The following is a 16564-nucleotide window of genomic DNA, read 5'->3' on the forward strand; positions in this document are numbered from 1 at the left end:
CAGTGCGAAAATCAGAAAATCAGAAAATCACTTTTCGCTTCTCGGATTTGTCCGCTAGCTAGCTGTGGGCCTCAGTAAAGGGGGACGATGGTACGGCCGTTGCTCCAGGCAACAATGGTCGAAAGGGGAAGCGATCATGGGCTCGCTAGGCAGAACTCGGGCCTCTGATGCAGATGGCTTCCGTTGTCCAATCCCCACGGCCCGATCCAAACAGATATTTGAAGTAAAGTAATCAAAGTCGAAACACACGTGCTTTCGTGTCCGGCTTCAACGCGAATTCCCATGATATCTGCGCATTGCCGCGTTTTACTTTTTCTACCCGCGTCAGACGGACAGCTGATTCCCCACCTCTGAACCACAGTGAATTGCAGATCGATGGTGATGGAGAAAGATAAATAGACCCCGTCTCCCCCAAGAACGACCTCAGCTTCTCCAGCTTCTCCAGCTTCCTCCTCATTCTCGATCCAGCAGTACAATCAGTACGACACCACCACCAAGCAACACAAGTGACCTCCATTTTCCACCTCCCACCACTCAACCCACTTCAAAACTTTGAACCTCCAAAATGCCAGGCAAGGTAAGAAACACTCGCTCTCTCCCAGTTCACCTTCGAACACCAACCTGATGTCTTCTTTTATGCAGGTCGTCTGCCGGGACGAGTGGTTGGCTGCTCGCAAAGAGCTCCTCGACAAAGAGAAAGCTGCAGTTCGAGCAGCCGCTGCCTTCAAGGAGCAACTTCGAAATGACTTTCCCATGGTGAAGCTCGACAAGGCATACACCTTCGAAGACCCCAAGGGAAAATACACATTGGCAGGCCTCTTCCAGGGCCGCAAGCAATTGATTGTCTATCACTTCATGCTTGGACCTGATGACGAGGCCGGATGTTCTGGATGCAGCTTCCTCACTGACAACCTTCCGTCATCTTTGACGCACTTGTACGCTGCCGACACCACCTTCGTTCTTGTTTCTCGTGCCCCGGTCGCAAAGATTGAGCAGTACAAGAAGAGAATGGGTTGGGATTTCCCATGGTACTCCTCTTTCGGTACAGAATTCAATTGGGATTTCAACGTGAGCCTGGACAAGGACGTTAAATCTCCGGTCGTCTACAACTGTATGTTAACTCAAAAACGTACTCTATCTTTACGATACTGGAAGCTAACAAATTGGCTAGACAAGGAGATGGAAAAGCCGTTCAAGGGTGAGCTCCCAGGCTTGAGCGTCTTCTACAAGGAAGGCAACGACCTCTTCCATACTTACTCGACGTATGCCAGAGGCTTGGACGGTTTGCTTGTGACCAACCAGCTGCTCGATCTCACGCCACTTGGCAGACAGGATGTTCCCTGGAAGCGCCACGATGAGTATGATTCCAAGGACCTCAAGGCTAATTGAGGTTATGAGGGCTTGGGTGTCTAGGCAACAGAAGTTTCTTTTGGGTGGAATTTGAAAGTATTTTGGCATGCACCAAATGACGAGACTGGAAGCAAGCAGTTCGTTCTTAACGGAAGATGGCTTGGGCAAAGGTTCTCGGCGATTGGCAGAAGTTCTCTCTTTGAAGTTAAATTGATGGTATCTTCTCTTCGCATTCAAGATCATGAAACTTCTTGACATGTGACTTATTGCTGTTTCCACCGTTCGAAGTCAGCCGGCCCACTTATCCTTAATAATATGTTTATGCAATACGTTCCAATGTCCCAATTACTAGTATCCATACTCGAGACCGTGGCTTCCTACTCTTTATGAATTATTGAGTTGTGTTGGGCCAGCAAGACTGTCCAATCATGACATCCGGCAATTGACGTGATCATCACGGCGGCGTTAGAACCGTCCAATCAACGTGCGGTTTCCTAAAGGGGGAATTCTAGCTGCTGCATGTGCCGTGGAACCACAGAACAACCACCAAGGACTTTCGACGTTCAATCCCAACCCATTTTCCTCCAACCCCATCCCCAAATACAGCACGCTTTCTTCCCAAACTTCGAGTCAAGGTTGTAAAAGTAAGCTTTCCCGGCAGTCCACCAATCTTAGTTCTATGGTACCAGGCAAGCAGCGACGGGACGATTTCTCCTATTCTGGCTCTTGGGAAAGGGGGGCAGGCGAGTTTCCCACGGCCCCACGGGGCTTCCGGTATAGGCATACCAGGTCTTGGTTCATTATAGCGACATCTTCCATTCGGTTGATGGCTCGTCAGACTTCGAGAACGCCACTGTTAGTTAAGGGCTAGTCGAACGTTGATTGGAAGATCTCATCAAGAGGCAAGAAAATTGTATTCGTCTGAAGGTGTACGTAACTTCGAGATGGCATCTGGAGGTGTTATACAAATGCCTCGTGCAAGTCTGATATGCTCACATTCTTAACAGAGATGGCTGCACCGCAAAATAAGGACAAGCAGTCGCTGTCTGCTTGTAAGAATAAAGCTGGGGCAAGCTGTGAAGGTAACGAGCAAGCGTATAACTTTCGATTTGTCGAGGTTGGCGAGCCATCTCAAGGTGGCGAGGATACTAGGTCTACTATTCGATCTCATGTCATGCGTGACTACTATGAGAAAAAGGGCAATCGTCGGCAACCCGATACCATCCCGGAACTAAGCCCAGCTACCTCCCAAAAGGAGGGGGTATTGCAGCAAAACCATAGATTTAAAGTCGGTCCAGAGGGGTTGCAAGAAGTGAAGGCGGGGCGCAAGAAAAGTAAGGGCACATCGAGAACTAAGAAAGTAACAAATGAAGCCACAAACATCTCTGAGCCTGAGGGCAGTCAAGTCCACCCCCACTCGATTTCACGGGCAACTCCTTCTCACCAGCCCGAACCACCCGCTTTTGCCATTTCAGACCACTGGCATGAACAGGAAGAGGGAGAAACTTCGGAGTATGGGTGGGGGCCAGCTGCCGCCCCTGATACCGGTATTGCAATCGGCGATGCACTGCTTCCGCCGCAATGCGAGGAGGACAGCCGAAACATCGCACCTCCCAAGAAGATTTACTCGGTATCAGGAGTGATAGATCCCTTCAACGCACTACCTATATTGTGCGTTCCTCGCACCGAGCACTTGCTACATCATGGTAAGTCTCTTTCGAAGTTATCTGTCGATTGCATGAATGCTTCTAGCATTCTGTCAAGCTTTAGTTCTTATAGAACAAGTTTCTCCTTCCTTTGCGTTCCCAAGATCTATCTACTAGACTTACACTGGATGAGCGAAGACTAACTTTATAATGCTATGTAGCAGCGAGAGGAATCCTTTCCTCAAGGGTCATGGGGCCACTGCGGACTAAATGGCTGGCGTTAGCGACTTCAGACCGAGCCTTCTTCCATGTAGCACTGTCGCATTACGCTGGCAATTATGGACTCTCACGATCAGAAAAGGATCCAATGGAAGCAATACGCTTTAGGATGGAAGCAATGAAGATCATCAACGAAAGATTGGCGGTAGTCAAGACCGCTCTGACTGATGGAACACTTGGAACAGTCGCGAGTTTAGCAAGCTATGAGGTATGAATTCGGCGGTACAAGCACATGTCTATTTGCTAACCCGAACTGAATCTTCGCAGGCTACAAACGGTAGCATTTCCAATATTCGAACACATTTGAAGGGGCTTCAAAGAATGGTTGACGTGCGCGGCGGTCTTCAAGAACCAAACATAAACCCATACGCCTTGCGCTTGATATTATGGTATGATCCTTTGTATGATTTCATCAGACCTTGCTGAGATTTCTCTTGCAACAGGGCCGACTTAAACTGTGCTATTGCTATGGGGAGAGACCCCCTATTTCCCGGCCACGAAAATGATTGGACTGGACATTTATTATGTCACTATGGTTCGATTTCCGAAGAATTGTCGAATGAACATCCGAGCAGATCATACATGAGTAGAGAGACGGATGTGGAAACATTGAACCTGGCACTCAACCAAAACTTCGAGAGCTTGAGACGATTGGCCCAGATGAACAGAGACACAGAGCCTATCAGCGTCGACAAGGAAGAGAGCAAAAGAGACAGCGACACTCTCTATCGGTCAGAAAGGAGTCTCCTAGTGCTCTCTCATATCTGGGGGCCACGAAAATTCGTCACCTCAGGGTGCCTTGCAGCCATAATATATACTGACAACCAGCTCCGTGGCATCAACTTCAGAGCTCAGATTATGGAAAGAGTCGTCGAAAGACTCAAGCTCTCTATCGGTGTGGTTCTGAGCAACATTTCCCAGCATGATCTGAACGAAAATGCTGCCAGAGCTGTACTGTGGGCTCTGGTTGTCGGTACAATTGCTTCTGACATTCGACCCTGTCGAGGATGGTTCGTCGAACGGGTAGTCGATTTCTGCGATGCTCTTGACTTGCAAACTTGGGAAGAGATAGAGAGGATTTTAAAAGGATTTCTTTGGCCACCGGCATGGTACACGCAGGGTCTCATCCTGTGGAACGAGGTCGAGGAGAACCGGCTGATGAAATACACGACGTTTCCTGAAGACTCAGTTGCCGACAATAGCGGTGCGGAACGAGGTGTTCTTGAGTGGTTCTAAATTTTCATGATCAATCAAGGGAATTTTCCGGTACCTGATCGATGATGCGGGGGCCGGCCGCTCACCTTACCGTAGCGATGCGCTAAAAATATGGTGAAGTCACTGTCCTTCGAAGCTTCCTTTCATCCAAACCTCACGAGACATGTCATGCTACAATTTTGGAGCCATCTATGTGTTTTTGGATCACAAGAACTGAAGATACAGCTCAAAAATTATGGGAAATCCCAGGGTAATTTACTGGTTTCGAACCGACCTCCGTCTCCACGATTCTCCGGCCCTGGAAGCTGCTTTGGACCTCAACCCTGAGGCTTTCTGGCCGATATGGACCTGGGATCCCCAGTATGTATACAGGGCTAGAGTTGGTACCAATAGATGGCAATTCCTGTAAGCTCTAAACTCAAATTGCATTTTCCAATCTTACGATTTATAGTCTCGACTGCCAGAATGACCTCTCCAAATCCATAACGAAACGAAACAAGAAATCAAAGTTGTTTCTGATGCGAGAAGCTCCCCAAACTTTATTTCCAAAGCTCTTTAAAGTTTGGGAGATCACGCATTTGGTATTCGAAAAAGATACGGATGCTTATGCAAGGGATAGAGATGCAACAGTTAAGAAGGCAGCTGAGGAAGCTGGTGTAGAGGTCATCATCAAGTCCGGCCGCACACTATGGGACAGCGATGCGCTGGTCAAGAAAAATCATGAAAAACCAACAATGAGCATCAGTCAGGTACAATCAGCAGGGCCAAAGATTGGGAGAATCCCAAGACCAATCCCTGCCCCGGAATCAATACCCGATCCAGGAGAAATAAAGCTGGATTTTGAGCAGCAACAACCAGAATCGGACCCAGATTTCAATAATGACTCTAGAAGTCATGGCGATAAGTCTTACGAGAGAATATCTGGACCTAATGGTGATTTTGCAGTCCCGACAATGGAGGAGCTTGGCTTCCCAACAGCAACATCATCGCATCGAGGTGGAGAGAGCATTGCTTTGAAGATGCTAGACAAGATAATCGCCGATGAGAAGTACACCGCAACATTTGAGAAACCTAACACCGCACCCACAGCATTCGAACCACAAGCCACCACTCTCCTCTCACCCCATCTCCACTTTGGCAGCCTCAGCGTGCACGAGTTCTACTGGCGAGTCCAAGACGTCGTAGACAACTACTCCGGCAAAGCATCACAGCCTCCCGTCTCCCTGACAGGCCAGCTCCTATTCCGAGACATGTATTTCGGAGCTCAAGCAGCACTGGGCTATTCCTTCTGCCAAACGCTATACAACTCGCACTGCCGCTTCATACCCTGGCATCTCCCCAGCAAAGTCGACCACACAACCAGGCTCGTAACAGGAGAATACCACATCGACTCGGCACAGGCAGAAGAATGGTTCCAACGCTGGAAATATGGACTTACAGGCTTCCCTTGGATCGATGCTCTGATGCGACAACTTCGTCGAGAAGGCTGGATTCACCATCTTGGCCGGCACGCTGTCGCCTGTTTCCTCACCAGGGGCGGATGCTACATCTCCTGGGAGCGCGGGGCAGAAGTATTTGAAGAGTGGCTCATTGACCACGAAACTGCTTGTAACGCAGGGAACTGGCAGTGGCTGTCCTGCACTGCTTTCTTCGCACAGTTTTACAGGTGTTATAGCCCAATTGCGTTCCCGAAGAAGTGGGATAAAGATGGCAAGTTTGTGAAGAGGTATGTGCCTGAGTTGAAGGATTTGGATGCGAAGTATATTTATGAACCGTGGAAGGCGCCGATTGCGGATCAGAAGAAGGCTGGTGTGAGGATACAGGGTGAGGGGAAGGAGGAACAGGAGGGTATATACCCGAAGCCGATGTTTGACTTCAATGAGAGGAGGGACGCCTGTATAGATGGGATGAAGAAGGCGTATAAAGTTGGGCTGTATGGCGATGACCCGAAGGTCATTGATGGGACGTGGAGGAAGCTGTTTGATGATGCTGGTGAGGGACGGACGAAAGGGAATACTTTTGGCGGTGCAATGGAAGAAGAGGTCGGTGAAGAGAAGGCAGTACAAGTTGATGATGGGAATGGTGAGGAAAATAATGGCGCGCCTGAAGAAGATGAGAGTGGTGGAAAGGAAGAAGGCAATGAAAATAAAGGGGGCGACAGAAAAGGGGCAAAGCGTAAGCGAGGGCAGAGAACTCCGGATTCACACGTCAAGAGATCCAAGAAGTAGCCAGGCCTCAAGGCAATGAATGATACGCTCAAAATGAGTATCCCTTGCCTGTGAAAGACATGACCATGCTCTGAAAGTACCTGATCGGGCCGAGACATTGAAGCTCATTGACACTTGTCGGATCTCAGACGCGAATAATTCAAGCATCACCTTTCGCAGATATTCGTAGACAGAAGTAGCAGCCTAGAAATTGTACGAAATGGACGGCACACATTGAGCACCTCGAATGGTCAATCCCAAATTACCACGAGATACACTTCTATGCGCCCCACCGGCGCTCCTGATTTTACAACCGTTGCCAATCTAAACCAGATCCAAGAACACCAAATGCAAATGCCCCCAGCAGAACCTCATCAGTCATCCCACTCCTCATCAAGTTGATCAATGAGTCGATTCTCATCCTCATTTCTATGCCTTCCTCTCCGATTCGAATTGCCGTTTGCCGAGATAGAGAGAGCGCTGTAGCCTCTCCTACTTGGGAGGAAATGAGCACACGACGATGTGGCGATGATGAAAATATCCTGAAGTGAACTGTGTCAGCTTTCTTCTTCTTTGAGAGGTGAGGTCTGGGACGTGAGAGATTGAAGGTAAAGAAGTGGATTCCAACGCCGATGTATGCTAATCTATCCTACAAGCCACCTTGACACCACTCTGCAGAACGAGCAAAATACAGGATCTGTACAGAATGGTGGTGTTTATACAGAACTTTTGCGTCTCTTTCAAAATTCTGCCAATGGGCCGAATTTATGAGAGATGGGTGGCGTCCCAAGACGACCTCGACATATAGCCTTTGTGAGATTTTCGGCCAGCGGACGGCCGCACTTCCATAGTAGGCAAAATCCCTTCCCGAACTGAAGTAACCCGAGGGAAAACTCTCTGCTTCAACGGCTGGAGAAGTGTATTTCCGCTCACCTTTATGAAGCTCCCAATACCAGCCCACATGCTGTAATTCGGTAGTTGCCTCCACCCCCGTGCATGAGCCACATTTCGTTGATAGAATACACCACCGAGGAAGTAAACTATGATGGCAATAGCTCCAATAATGGCAAAGACTGCCCCTGGACCGACAGATTGCTTTGCAGGCTCGGCAGTAACACAAGCAGCTGTGGAGAGAACCTCGAAATGATAGGAACACTCATCCGGATCTGTGCCAACGAACGAGGGTGTCGCTCCGGTTGCGAGAGGGTCTTTGTCGCAATGGAAAGAGATCAAAGCTGACTTTCGGCGCACCCCTTTTTTATCCTTTTCGTCATCGCCCTCGTCGTCCTTGACTGCCCGTCCATTCTTATCCTTCCCACATGGCGATCCATTTGTATATTGTAGTACCAGCCTTTTTCCGCGGACAGTTAGGTTCGAGGATTGCTGTCTGAAAAATTGTTAGCGACCGTTGGGGAACTCTTCGAACATAGCCAGTCTCACCCAAGAGAATACTTCTTCGAGCCTATCTCGTAGTAGGCACTGACGTTCTTCCAAAGATCGTGGCTAATACCCTCAACATCCTTTATAGGGTCTACCACCGGAGCGCAGATATTCAAGGTGAAATTGGCCTTGCCATCATGATAATCCCATCCTCGAGCGTGCCAATCATCCGTCTTCACCCCCTTTGCTGGTTTCTTTTGGTCGTCCGCCGGTGGCAGAATGGCAAGTGATCTCAGATCATAAAATGATCCAGTGGAAGATGCAACAGTACAGGGGTCCGAGGGCTTCGTCTTCTTGTCGTCAGAGGCAGCTGCGTTCACCCCACTATGTAATGTGAGTGTCAGGAGAAGGGCTGTCGGCAGTGATGGGAAATGCATGGTGAAGTGAGGTAGAAGATGAATGCTAGAAACAGAGCGCCTGCAGGCGCAACAAGGTAGAGGCGTATACTACGATGGTCGTTGGATAGATGTTGCTGACCAGCGATGGAACATTTGCTGGAGTGTACGTAGCCTCACCTGCGTCGTCCAGATACGGTAGGGGCGTTCGTCATCCAATGAGAAGACATCGTTCCTGCTTCCATTTTGAACCTTAAATCTATGTCACGTGCAATATTGGCTTTTAAGGGGCAAAGGGCTGAGGCAAGGTCCCTTAAGCAACAGCCTTTCCAAGAGATGGTTTAGATCTGGAGCCTCTGGTGGTTTCTTGCTGAAAATTTGCCCCAGTGTGAAGTGTTCCAGAGGAAAATTCTGTTTGAGTTGTTGAATTCTCCTCGACCAATGCAAATACTGCAGAATGTCCTGTACCCCTGGCTGACCCGTCCGATTTTTAAGTCAACGCGAACACGATCGGCAACTCAAAATCCCGATGCCACCATGAAGCCCCAGCCACAGACAGTGCGTACCCTTGACTTCTGGGGACCAACTTGAAGACTACAAAGTCCTTAATGGACAATTGATTCAATCAATCTGCCAACTCAATTGAAGCTGTCCACCAAGATGCCCCCAAAAGCTTCAAAAACTGTCGCCGCCAAACATGAAGAACCCCGTGGCTACGAGTTTGCGGGACCGTGAGTTTACAACCTCACCGAAGCAGTGAAGCAAGGCTGACTTTTAATTGTTAGGCCAGGAGCATTTGCAATCTCCTTCGGGCTGCCATTGGCAGTTTACATCGCGACTTTCCTCTGCAACGACATATCTGGATGCCCAGTACCATCTGCGCTCTCCCCATCAACCTTGACAATTGAGCAGCTGAAGAAAGATGTGGGATGGCCCGCAAACGGAATATGGGGGTTGGCAAGTTGGGATGTATCTGCGAAGGTCGTCGGATACTATTTGCTCAGTATGGTACTGCAGCGGGTTCTGCCAGGAGTAGAGGCCATGGGCACTGAGCTTGCATCCGGCGGCAGACTAGCATACAAGTTCAATAGTGAGTGTGAAAAAAATTCCCTTGCCCTGCCTTTTTGCTAATGGGGTGTAGCGTGGTCCTCTACAATGTTCACACTCGCCATCTGCGCAGCTGGAACCGTGGTCCAAGGCGCCGATTTCCCCGTCTGGACTTTCATTTACGACAACTACACACAAATTGTTACAGCCAACATAATCATTGCATACTCTTTGGCAACTTTCGTCTACGTACGCAGCTTCAATGTGAAGCCTGGCAACAAGGAACTTCGTGAATTGGCAGCAGGTGGACACTCTGGAAATATGCTTTATGACTGGTTTATTGGACGAGAACTCAACCCCCGAGTCACAATCCCCCTCCTTGGCCAGTTCGATATCAAGGAGTTCTGCGAGTTACGTCCCGGCTTGATGGGCTGGATGGTCCTGGATTTTACATTCTTAGCCAACCAATACAAGACATACGGGTTCGTCACAGATAGCATGTTGCTCATCACTTCCTTCCAGACCCTTTATGTTTTGGACAGTTACTGGATGGAGTCTGCCATCCTCACTACCATGGATATTACTACCGACGGCTTCGGATTCATGCTGGCATTTGGTGACCTGGTCTGGGTGCCATTCACCTACTCTCTCCAAGCTCGGTACCTTTCAGTCTACCCATTGTCTCTGGGCGTCTATGGCACAACTGGGGTCCTTGGCGTTCTCGGCCTTGGATATTACATCTTCCGCAGCTCGAACAACGAGAAGAACCGCTTCCGAACAGACCCCAACGATTCCAGGGTCGCCCACCTGAAGTTCCTAGAGACGAAATCCGGATCCAAGCTTTTGATTTCCGGTTGGTGGGGCACAGCTCGACACATCAACTATTTCGGTGACTGGATCCAGGCTTGGGCATACTGTCTTCCAACTGGAATTGCAGGTTATCTTGTTCAGCACAGCTCCGTGGCTCCAGCAACTGGCCAATCTTTTGCAGATAAATCATTCGTGTTTGGCGGACCACACCTTCACACTGAGGTCTTGCAAGGTTCGGCTAGGGGATACGGAATGATCTTTACATACTTTTATGTTGTTTATTTTGGCATCCTGCTGATTCATCGCGAGATGAGAGACGAGGAGAAGTGTTTGAGGAAGTATGGCGAGGACTGGAAGCGATACACAAAGATCGTGAAGTACAGGATCATACCTGGTATCTACTAGACGAGGGCTTGGGATATGTATCATAGTAGAGGTGGCAGTCCTTCCAGACATGAAGAATTAGTGTAACTTTACAATAGCGTAGCATAACATGGCATTTGAATCGCATAAGATCAAAAATTTGTCACTAATCTAAGTGAATTCGGGATATTAGAGACCGAATATGAATTACTGAGCGGACATTTCGCTATACGAATAGGGCCTAGAACGGAAAACTACCGGTTGTCGCAAGAAATGACAATAGAGGCCTTCCCGAGAAGCCCGGGAGACAGACTCTTGCATGCCAGTCGGCCCGAGATGTTGAAGAGTGGGATGGTATGGGGAGAGCGGGTACGCGGAGAGAAAGCAAGCCAACCCGGGGCAGTGGAGGCTCCACGTCAGGCAGACGGTGAAGCCTTTCTTGCTAAGCCAATATAACGTTACTTTGACACCCAGTACTAAACGCACGAGTCCTAGCAGAAAAGTGTAGGGCAAAGACTAAGTGTCAAGTGACAACCTCAAGGGTGGGTATGCGTAAACGAAGCAGAATTTGAAGACGGCTGGAAAGGTTGTGGGCGGATGAGGCGGGGATAGTTGGGGGGAAGAGCTTGAATCGGGTTTACAGTGATTCTACTTCGAACAGGAACACCTGTAGAGCAGAAGGCTTTGGGCACCAGATGCCAACGTTTTGCTCAACTACAGTCCACAGCCGAGTTTAGAGCAGAAAGTGTTTCACCACTCGAAAATATACTGGTACTCATTATACCTTTGCGGGGCCGAAAAGACTCTCTGCACGGTTCATGTGGGAGCTGGGAGACCCCAGCCAAGACGGCGTCGGCTTTGGGGGATCCACGTAAATGCCATCATGACGTCTCCGTACTTCAGGGGGGGAAGAAACTGGGGAAGAGAGGAGCCAATTGAGGAAATTTAGGGAGGCCGGCCAGTAGAGATGTCGTCTACAATGACGGACCCGCAGTCTCGGTCCTTCTCCGTCTTCAAACCCCCTTGATTTGACAAACGGGGACTTTGGTTGCTAAAGAAGAGCGCTGCCAATATTTCCGAGAGGACTCCGGCACTCCAATGTTGCCTCAACGCACAGTGCAGATCTCACCAAGCTTGCAGACTAGAGCCGCAAGGGGCTCTGAACCATCCCAATGACCGAAGATACAGGGGTAGCTTTGGAGCTCCAGCTCAAAAAAATTGGAGAAAAGAAAACCAGCAAACTCGTATTTGACGAAGGGGGCTGAGGTCAAGATCTGCGGGTTCATAAAAATGCCATGCTCCCCCATAATTCTGATCGTGAAAAGATTCAGTTCAATTCGAAGTCTTTTTGGTTGTTCTTGTGAATAGTACTTCGAGATGTTACCTTCACTAGCCGTTGCCATGCTGGCAACGCATTTCGCTTCTGCGTCACGTCTTCCAACGCGACAAAATACAGGGGTAAGATCACCACTCTAAATAAAACATCAACTCCATGCCTTCATTTCACACCATCCATACATCAACTACGAGGCTTGGGGGAAGCGTCTCCAGCTCTTTTGAGCCGTGAGGTTCACTCAACAAGGAGCATGCGATACCTTCTCGAGATCGTTGCTGCATTAGCCGCTCATTTGGCGGGAAAGGACTCCGTTTTGACATCCGTACAGATCTACCCGAATGGCACCTACCCGGGAGCCATAGACCCTTTCGCTGAACCTGGAGCACAGTCTTTACAGACTTCTCCTCCTTTCTATCCTTCACCCTGGATGAACGGTCAAGGCGAATGGGCCGGTGCTTATGCTAAGGCCAAAGACTTCGTCTCACAGCTGACGCTTCTCGAGAAGGTCAATTTGACGACCGGAGTTGGCTGGGAAGGAGAGCAATGTGTAGGACAGGTAAATGTCCCATCTTAAATTGATCTCATATACTGACAAATTTTGAAAGGTTGGCTCGGTCCCAAGACTTGGATTCAGGTCACTCTGTATGCAAGATAGCCCGGTGGGCGTCCGAGATACAGATTACAACAGCGTCTTCTCTTCTGGTCAGACTGTAGCAGCCACTTTTGATAGAAGCCTGTTCTATCAAAGAGGGTATGCTATGGGAGCTGAACATAAAGCCAAAGGAGTAACTGTTCAACTCGGACCTGTTGCTGGTCCGCTTGGCCGAGCTCCTGAAGGAGGCCGGAACTGGGAAGGTTTCTCACCTGATCCCTATCTAAGTATGTTTGAAACTTTCCAACAATGTGACCGAACCTCTATGATGGAAACTGATAATCACTAGCTGGTGTTGCTATCGCCGAAACTGTCAAAGGCACTCAAGATGCAGGAATTATTGCTTGCGTGAAACACTTTATCGGGAACGAACAGGTTCGTAGAAGTTACATCAAGCTTTTTCTATACTTCAGTCAACTAACAACCTCTCTAGGAACACTTTCGCCAAGTAGGTGAAGCTCAAGGATATGGGTACAATATCACCGAGGCTGTCTCTTCCAACATTGACGATGTGACAATGCACGAACTTTACCTTTGGCCATTTGCGGATGCAGTTCGGGCTGGTGTAGGATCGGTTATGTGGTTGGTATTTCTAAATCTTCCATGAATCTTTTCTTTAACACTTCTGTAGCTCTTACAACCAGATCAATAACTCCTATGGTTGCCAGAACTCCAAGATGCTCAATAACTTGCTGAAGAATGAGCTCGGCTTTCAAGGCTTCGTAATGAGTGATTGGCAGGCTCAGCATACTGGAGCAGCCTCCGCTGTAGCTGGTCTTGTAACCAACCTATTTCTTTGTCCTATATCCCGAGCTCCTTACCTCACTGGTCGGGAAGATGTTTCATGCACCCGGCTCGCTCCTCGCTCTCTCCTCCCTAAAGAAATACGTTGCTAATTTGATGGTAGGACATGACTATGCCTGGAGACACCCTCTTCAACAGTGGCGAAAGTTTCTGGGGCGCAAATCTGACTCTGGCTGTTCTCAATGGGACGGTTCCAGAATGGCGAATTGACGACATGGCTCTTCGAATCATGGCGGCTTACTTCAAAGTCGGATTGACTCTCCATGAGCCACCAATCAACTTTGATTCCTGGACTCTGGATACCAATGGACCTCTTCACTATGCAGTGGGGGCAAATACCCAGCAAATCAACTTCCATGTCGATGTTCAAGGTGACCATGGTACTTTGATTAGGGAGATTGGTGCCAGGGCCACAGTTCTTTTGAAAAATGTCAATAGCGCACTTCCTCTTTCGAAGCCCAAATTTGTTGCAGTCATCGGAGAGGATGCGGGTCCAAACTTGGACGGCCCAAATGGCTGCGCAGACCGCGGTTGCGATCAAGGTTCCCTCGGCATGGCTTGGGGTTCGGGGTCTGCCAATTTTCCATACCTCGTTACGCCTGACTTTTCCCTAAAAGAACAAGCTCTTGCGGACGGTACTAGGTATGAAAATATCTTCGACAACTATGCCTACTCGCAGATTAGCGCATTGGTATCGCAGGCTGATGTAACCGCCATTGTATTTGTCAACGCGGACTCAGGGGAAGGTTTCATCAATGTAGACGGCAACGAAGGCGATAGAAAAAATCTCACCTTATGGCAAGGAGGTGACGAGCTGATCCAGCGAGTTTCGGCGCTTTGCAACGATACCATAGTGGTTATTCATTCAGTTGGCCCGGTTATTGTCACTGAATGGTACGATAGTCCGAATATCACAGCAATCTTATGGGCTGGTGTTCCGGGCCAGGAGAGCGGAAACAGTATCACGGACGTGCTCTACGGGACGGTCAACCCGGCTGCACGTACACCATTCACATGGGGGCCAACAAGGCAAAGCTATGGCACTGACGTTATCTACACTCCTAATAATGGCGACGGTGCACCACAAGACAACTTTATCGAAGGCCCTTTCATTGACTACCGTGCGTTCGAGGCACAGAACATTACCCCTATCTATGAGTTCGGATTTGGTTTATCCTACACAACGTTCGAATACTCGAATCTCCAGGTCACCAAGTTCAACACCAGTGATTATAACCCGACAACGGGGATGACCAAAGCTGCCCAGGTCTTTGGTAACTTCTCCACCAACCTGAGCGATTATCTCTTTCCCAACGCCAGCTTCCCTTACATCCGACAATACATATATCCATACCTCAATACCACTGATGAGAAGAAAGCATCCGGAGATCCAAACTACGGACAAACTGCTGCCGAATTCTTGCCACCTCATGCCAATGATGGCTCTCCTCAGCCCCTTCTCGGTGCTGGTGGTGCTCCGGGCGGAAATCCCCAGCTATGGGACGTGCTCTACAGCGTCACAGCCACGATCACGAACAATGGCACACGAAATGGCGAAGAGGTTCCTCAACTCTACGTTTCCCTTGGTGGGCCTAATAATCCTCGGCTGGTGCTTCGTGGATTTGACCGCTTGAGCATTAATGCTGGACAATCTGCTACATTCCACGCAGATATTTTACGAAGAGACTTGAGCAATTGGGATACGGTTTCGCAAAACTGGGTCATTACATCATTCCCAAAGACTGTTTACGTTGGTCCCAGCTCGAGGAATCTGCCCTTAAGCCAAGCCTTGTGAGGACGATTTTTATAAACGACGACGAAGGCTTTGGGTGGGAAACTTAGACGGCTCAGGGTTACAGTTAGCTTACACTGAGTAGGGCTTAGACTACCCTTCACGAATCGCGAAATCGGGTAGGGGGCTGGATAGAGGAATCGTTAGATAATGATAGATGGGGTGTACAGTATATAAACCGAGAATGATAAACTAATTAATTCTAAAAGTTACACAATCCGCTTTATAATCCAGCCTGTTCTTTGTAATAGACGTTGTTAGAATTGTAGCGAGCTATGAGAACACCCGAGTCAATGTAGCATGCAGGTTAATGTTCTAATAAGCACTAAGGACAACCGTATGAAGCCGACCAAGGAAACGTAAACGAACCCCCTTTAAGCGAGAGTCGCGATGTGCCGTGACAAAATTTTAGCAAACTATAACACATGCGCCACGACTCAAGGTACTCCTCATCGCCCTCACTCGAGGAGGTAAGCCTGGCTAAAATGAAAAAAACATTAAGGAGGAAATGGCAAAACTCTGCTACCAAGCCCGCAGGGTTGGTAGTGAGCGAAAAGCAGCAGGAGCTGGTTTTTTTCGGACCGTTGTAAAGGAGATCGGGCGACTACCGGGTAACTTAATAGTTCTTTCTGGCTTGCTAATCCTTGCCACTGAGGTGGAAATGGTGGTTGGTAACTGAGCCGAAGCCGAGTCTATTGTCTCCCCCTTATCGATACAGTCTCTCCATAGAGTCAAGTCAAGCGAAGCCAAGCCACATATGAATTAACCGAATAAAACGTGCTTAAGAGGAAGGAGCATTTTATTCAGATGCCCCTTTGTGTTTCAAATACTGGGCTGCCTAAATTCCGAAATGTAAGCGCAAGATCTGATATACTACCTCAAACTCCAAGGCAGAGCCCAAGCTCTCTCTTCTTCACCGTCCGAAAGAGGAGAGATGCTATACTCCGGGCACCACTTCAAGATATCCACCTGCCTATCTGCGTGGTTCACCAGAGCCCCACCATAGCCAAAAGGCCCGTCTGCCCAAAAATCACCAACAGCAAAGAACGACGAGACTTCCTTTGCGGCATCGTCGCCCATTTTCTGCCCTTCACCTCTATAGGCTTGGTAGTCATCAAATCCCAAAACCACTCATGCTCGAAAGGCGTCCTTGTGACTCCATTCGCATCCCTATATATCGATACTGATTTCGCCCAGCTCGTCTTCCAAGCAATATTGATCGTCGCGTTCCTGTTCCGCAAGGATAATGTCCCACTGACTCGGGTATACCCTCGACGTCCGAGTCTGG

General features: G+C 48.9%; 6 protein-coding genes across 6 annotated transcripts; 5 read left to right on the forward strand and 1 right to left on the reverse strand.

The window, feature by feature from the left end:
- The first annotated feature begins 199 nt into the window (after nucleotides 1-199).
- K444DRAFT_591894 (DUF899-domain-containing protein) lies at nucleotides 200-1692 on the forward strand. The gene is made up of 3 exons (XM_024878214.1): nucleotides 200-577; nucleotides 643-1111; nucleotides 1172-1692. The coding sequence occupies exons 1-3, from the start codon at nucleotides 566-568 to the stop codon at nucleotides 1387-1389; spliced, it is 699 nt and encodes a 232-aa protein (XP_024734983.1). The 5' UTR covers nucleotides 200-565; the 3' UTR covers nucleotides 1390-1692.
- A 667-nt stretch (nucleotides 1693-2359) lies between these two features.
- Nucleotides 2360-4511, forward strand: K444DRAFT_631140 (uncharacterized protein; the record flags this gene model as incomplete). The annotated part of the gene is made up of 4 exons (XM_024883314.1): nucleotides 2360-3056; nucleotides 3218-3483; nucleotides 3543-3664; nucleotides 3719-4511. The coding sequence occupies 4 exons, from the start codon at nucleotides 2360-2362 to the stop codon at nucleotides 4509-4511; spliced, it is 1878 nt and encodes a 625-aa protein (XP_024734984.1).
- Nucleotides 4512-4554: 43 nt separating this feature from the next.
- K444DRAFT_435211 (uncharacterized protein) lies at nucleotides 4555-7206 on the forward strand. The gene is made up of 2 exons (XM_024872800.1): nucleotides 4555-4895; nucleotides 4942-7206. The coding sequence occupies exons 1-2, from the start codon at nucleotides 4726-4728 to the stop codon at nucleotides 6716-6718; spliced, it is 1947 nt and encodes a 648-aa protein (XP_024734985.1). The 5' UTR covers nucleotides 4555-4725; the 3' UTR covers nucleotides 6719-7206.
- Nucleotides 7207-7462: 256 nt separating this feature from the next.
- Nucleotides 7463-8514, reverse strand: K444DRAFT_532481 (mannose 6-phosphate receptor domain-containing protein; the record flags this gene model as incomplete). The annotated part of the gene is made up of 2 exons (XM_024875084.1): nucleotides 7463-8084; nucleotides 8138-8514. 2 exons carry the CDS (start codon nucleotides 8512-8514, stop codon nucleotides 7463-7465), a joined length of 999 nt encoding a protein of 332 aa, XP_024734986.1.
- A 471-nt stretch (nucleotides 8515-8985) lies between these two features.
- Nucleotides 8986-10840, forward strand: K444DRAFT_664599 (Delta(14)-sterol reductase-like protein). The gene is made up of 3 exons (XM_024886982.1): nucleotides 8986-9203; nucleotides 9258-9562; nucleotides 9614-10840. The coding sequence occupies exons 1-3, from the start codon at nucleotides 9133-9135 to the stop codon at nucleotides 10732-10734; spliced, it is 1497 nt and encodes a 498-aa protein (XP_024734987.1). The 5' UTR covers nucleotides 8986-9132; the 3' UTR covers nucleotides 10735-10840.
- A 1337-nt stretch (nucleotides 10841-12177) lies between these two features.
- K444DRAFT_664600 (glycoside hydrolase family 3 protein) lies at nucleotides 12178-15499 on the forward strand. The gene is made up of 6 exons (XM_024886983.1): nucleotides 12178-12584; nucleotides 12634-12907; nucleotides 12970-13055; nucleotides 13114-13262; nucleotides 13312-13459; nucleotides 13588-15499. The coding sequence occupies exons 1-6, from the start codon at nucleotides 12279-12281 to the stop codon at nucleotides 15277-15279; spliced, it is 2655 nt and encodes an 884-aa protein (XP_024734988.1). The 5' UTR covers nucleotides 12178-12278; the 3' UTR covers nucleotides 15280-15499.
- Nucleotides 15500-16564: the final 1065 nt, after the last annotated feature.

This window comes from Hyaloscypha bicolor, assembly GCF_002865645.1.
Source record: "Hyaloscypha bicolor E unplaced genomic scaffold K444scaffold_98, whole genome shotgun sequence".
NCBI lineage: Eukaryota > Fungi > Ascomycota > Leotiomycetes > Helotiales > Hyaloscyphaceae > Hyaloscypha > Hyaloscypha bicolor.

Excerpts from the sequence above, each read along its gene's own strand:
- K444DRAFT_435211 (XM_024872800.1), top strand. The coding sequence starts at position 4,726 with ATGGGAAATCCCAGGGTAATTTACTGGTTTCGAACCGACCTCCGTCTC. Across the intron at positions 4,896-4,941 it reads ACCAATAGATGGCAATTCCT|TCTCGACTGCCAGAATGACC; the intron begins GTAAGCTCTAAA and ends TACGATTTATAG.
- K444DRAFT_664600 (XM_024886983.1), top strand. The coding sequence starts at position 12,279 with ATGCGATACCTTCTCGAGATCGTTGCTGCATTAGCCGCTCATTTGGCG. Across the intron at positions 12,908-12,969 it reads CTCACCTGATCCCTATCTAA|CTGGTGTTGCTATCGCCGAA; the intron begins GTATGTTTGAAA and ends GATAATCACTAG. Across the intron at positions 13,263-13,311 it reads GGTGTAGGATCGGTTATGTG|CTCTTACAACCAGATCAATA; the intron begins GTTGGTATTTCT and ends ACACTTCTGTAG.
- K444DRAFT_591894 (XM_024878214.1), top strand. Across the intron at positions 1,112-1,171 it reads ATCTCCGGTCGTCTACAACT|ACAAGGAGATGGAAAAGCCG; the intron begins GTATGTTAACTC and ends CAAATTGGCTAG.
- K444DRAFT_664599 (XM_024886982.1), top strand. The coding sequence starts at position 9,133 with ATGCCCCCAAAAGCTTCAAAAACTGTCGCCGCCAAACATGAAGAACCC. Across the intron at positions 9,204-9,257 it reads GGCTACGAGTTTGCGGGACC|GCCAGGAGCATTTGCAATCT; the intron begins GTGAGTTTACAA and ends TTTAATTGTTAG. Across the intron at positions 9,563-9,613 it reads ACTAGCATACAAGTTCAATA|CGTGGTCCTCTACAATGTTC; the intron begins GTGAGTGTGAAA and ends AATGGGGTGTAG.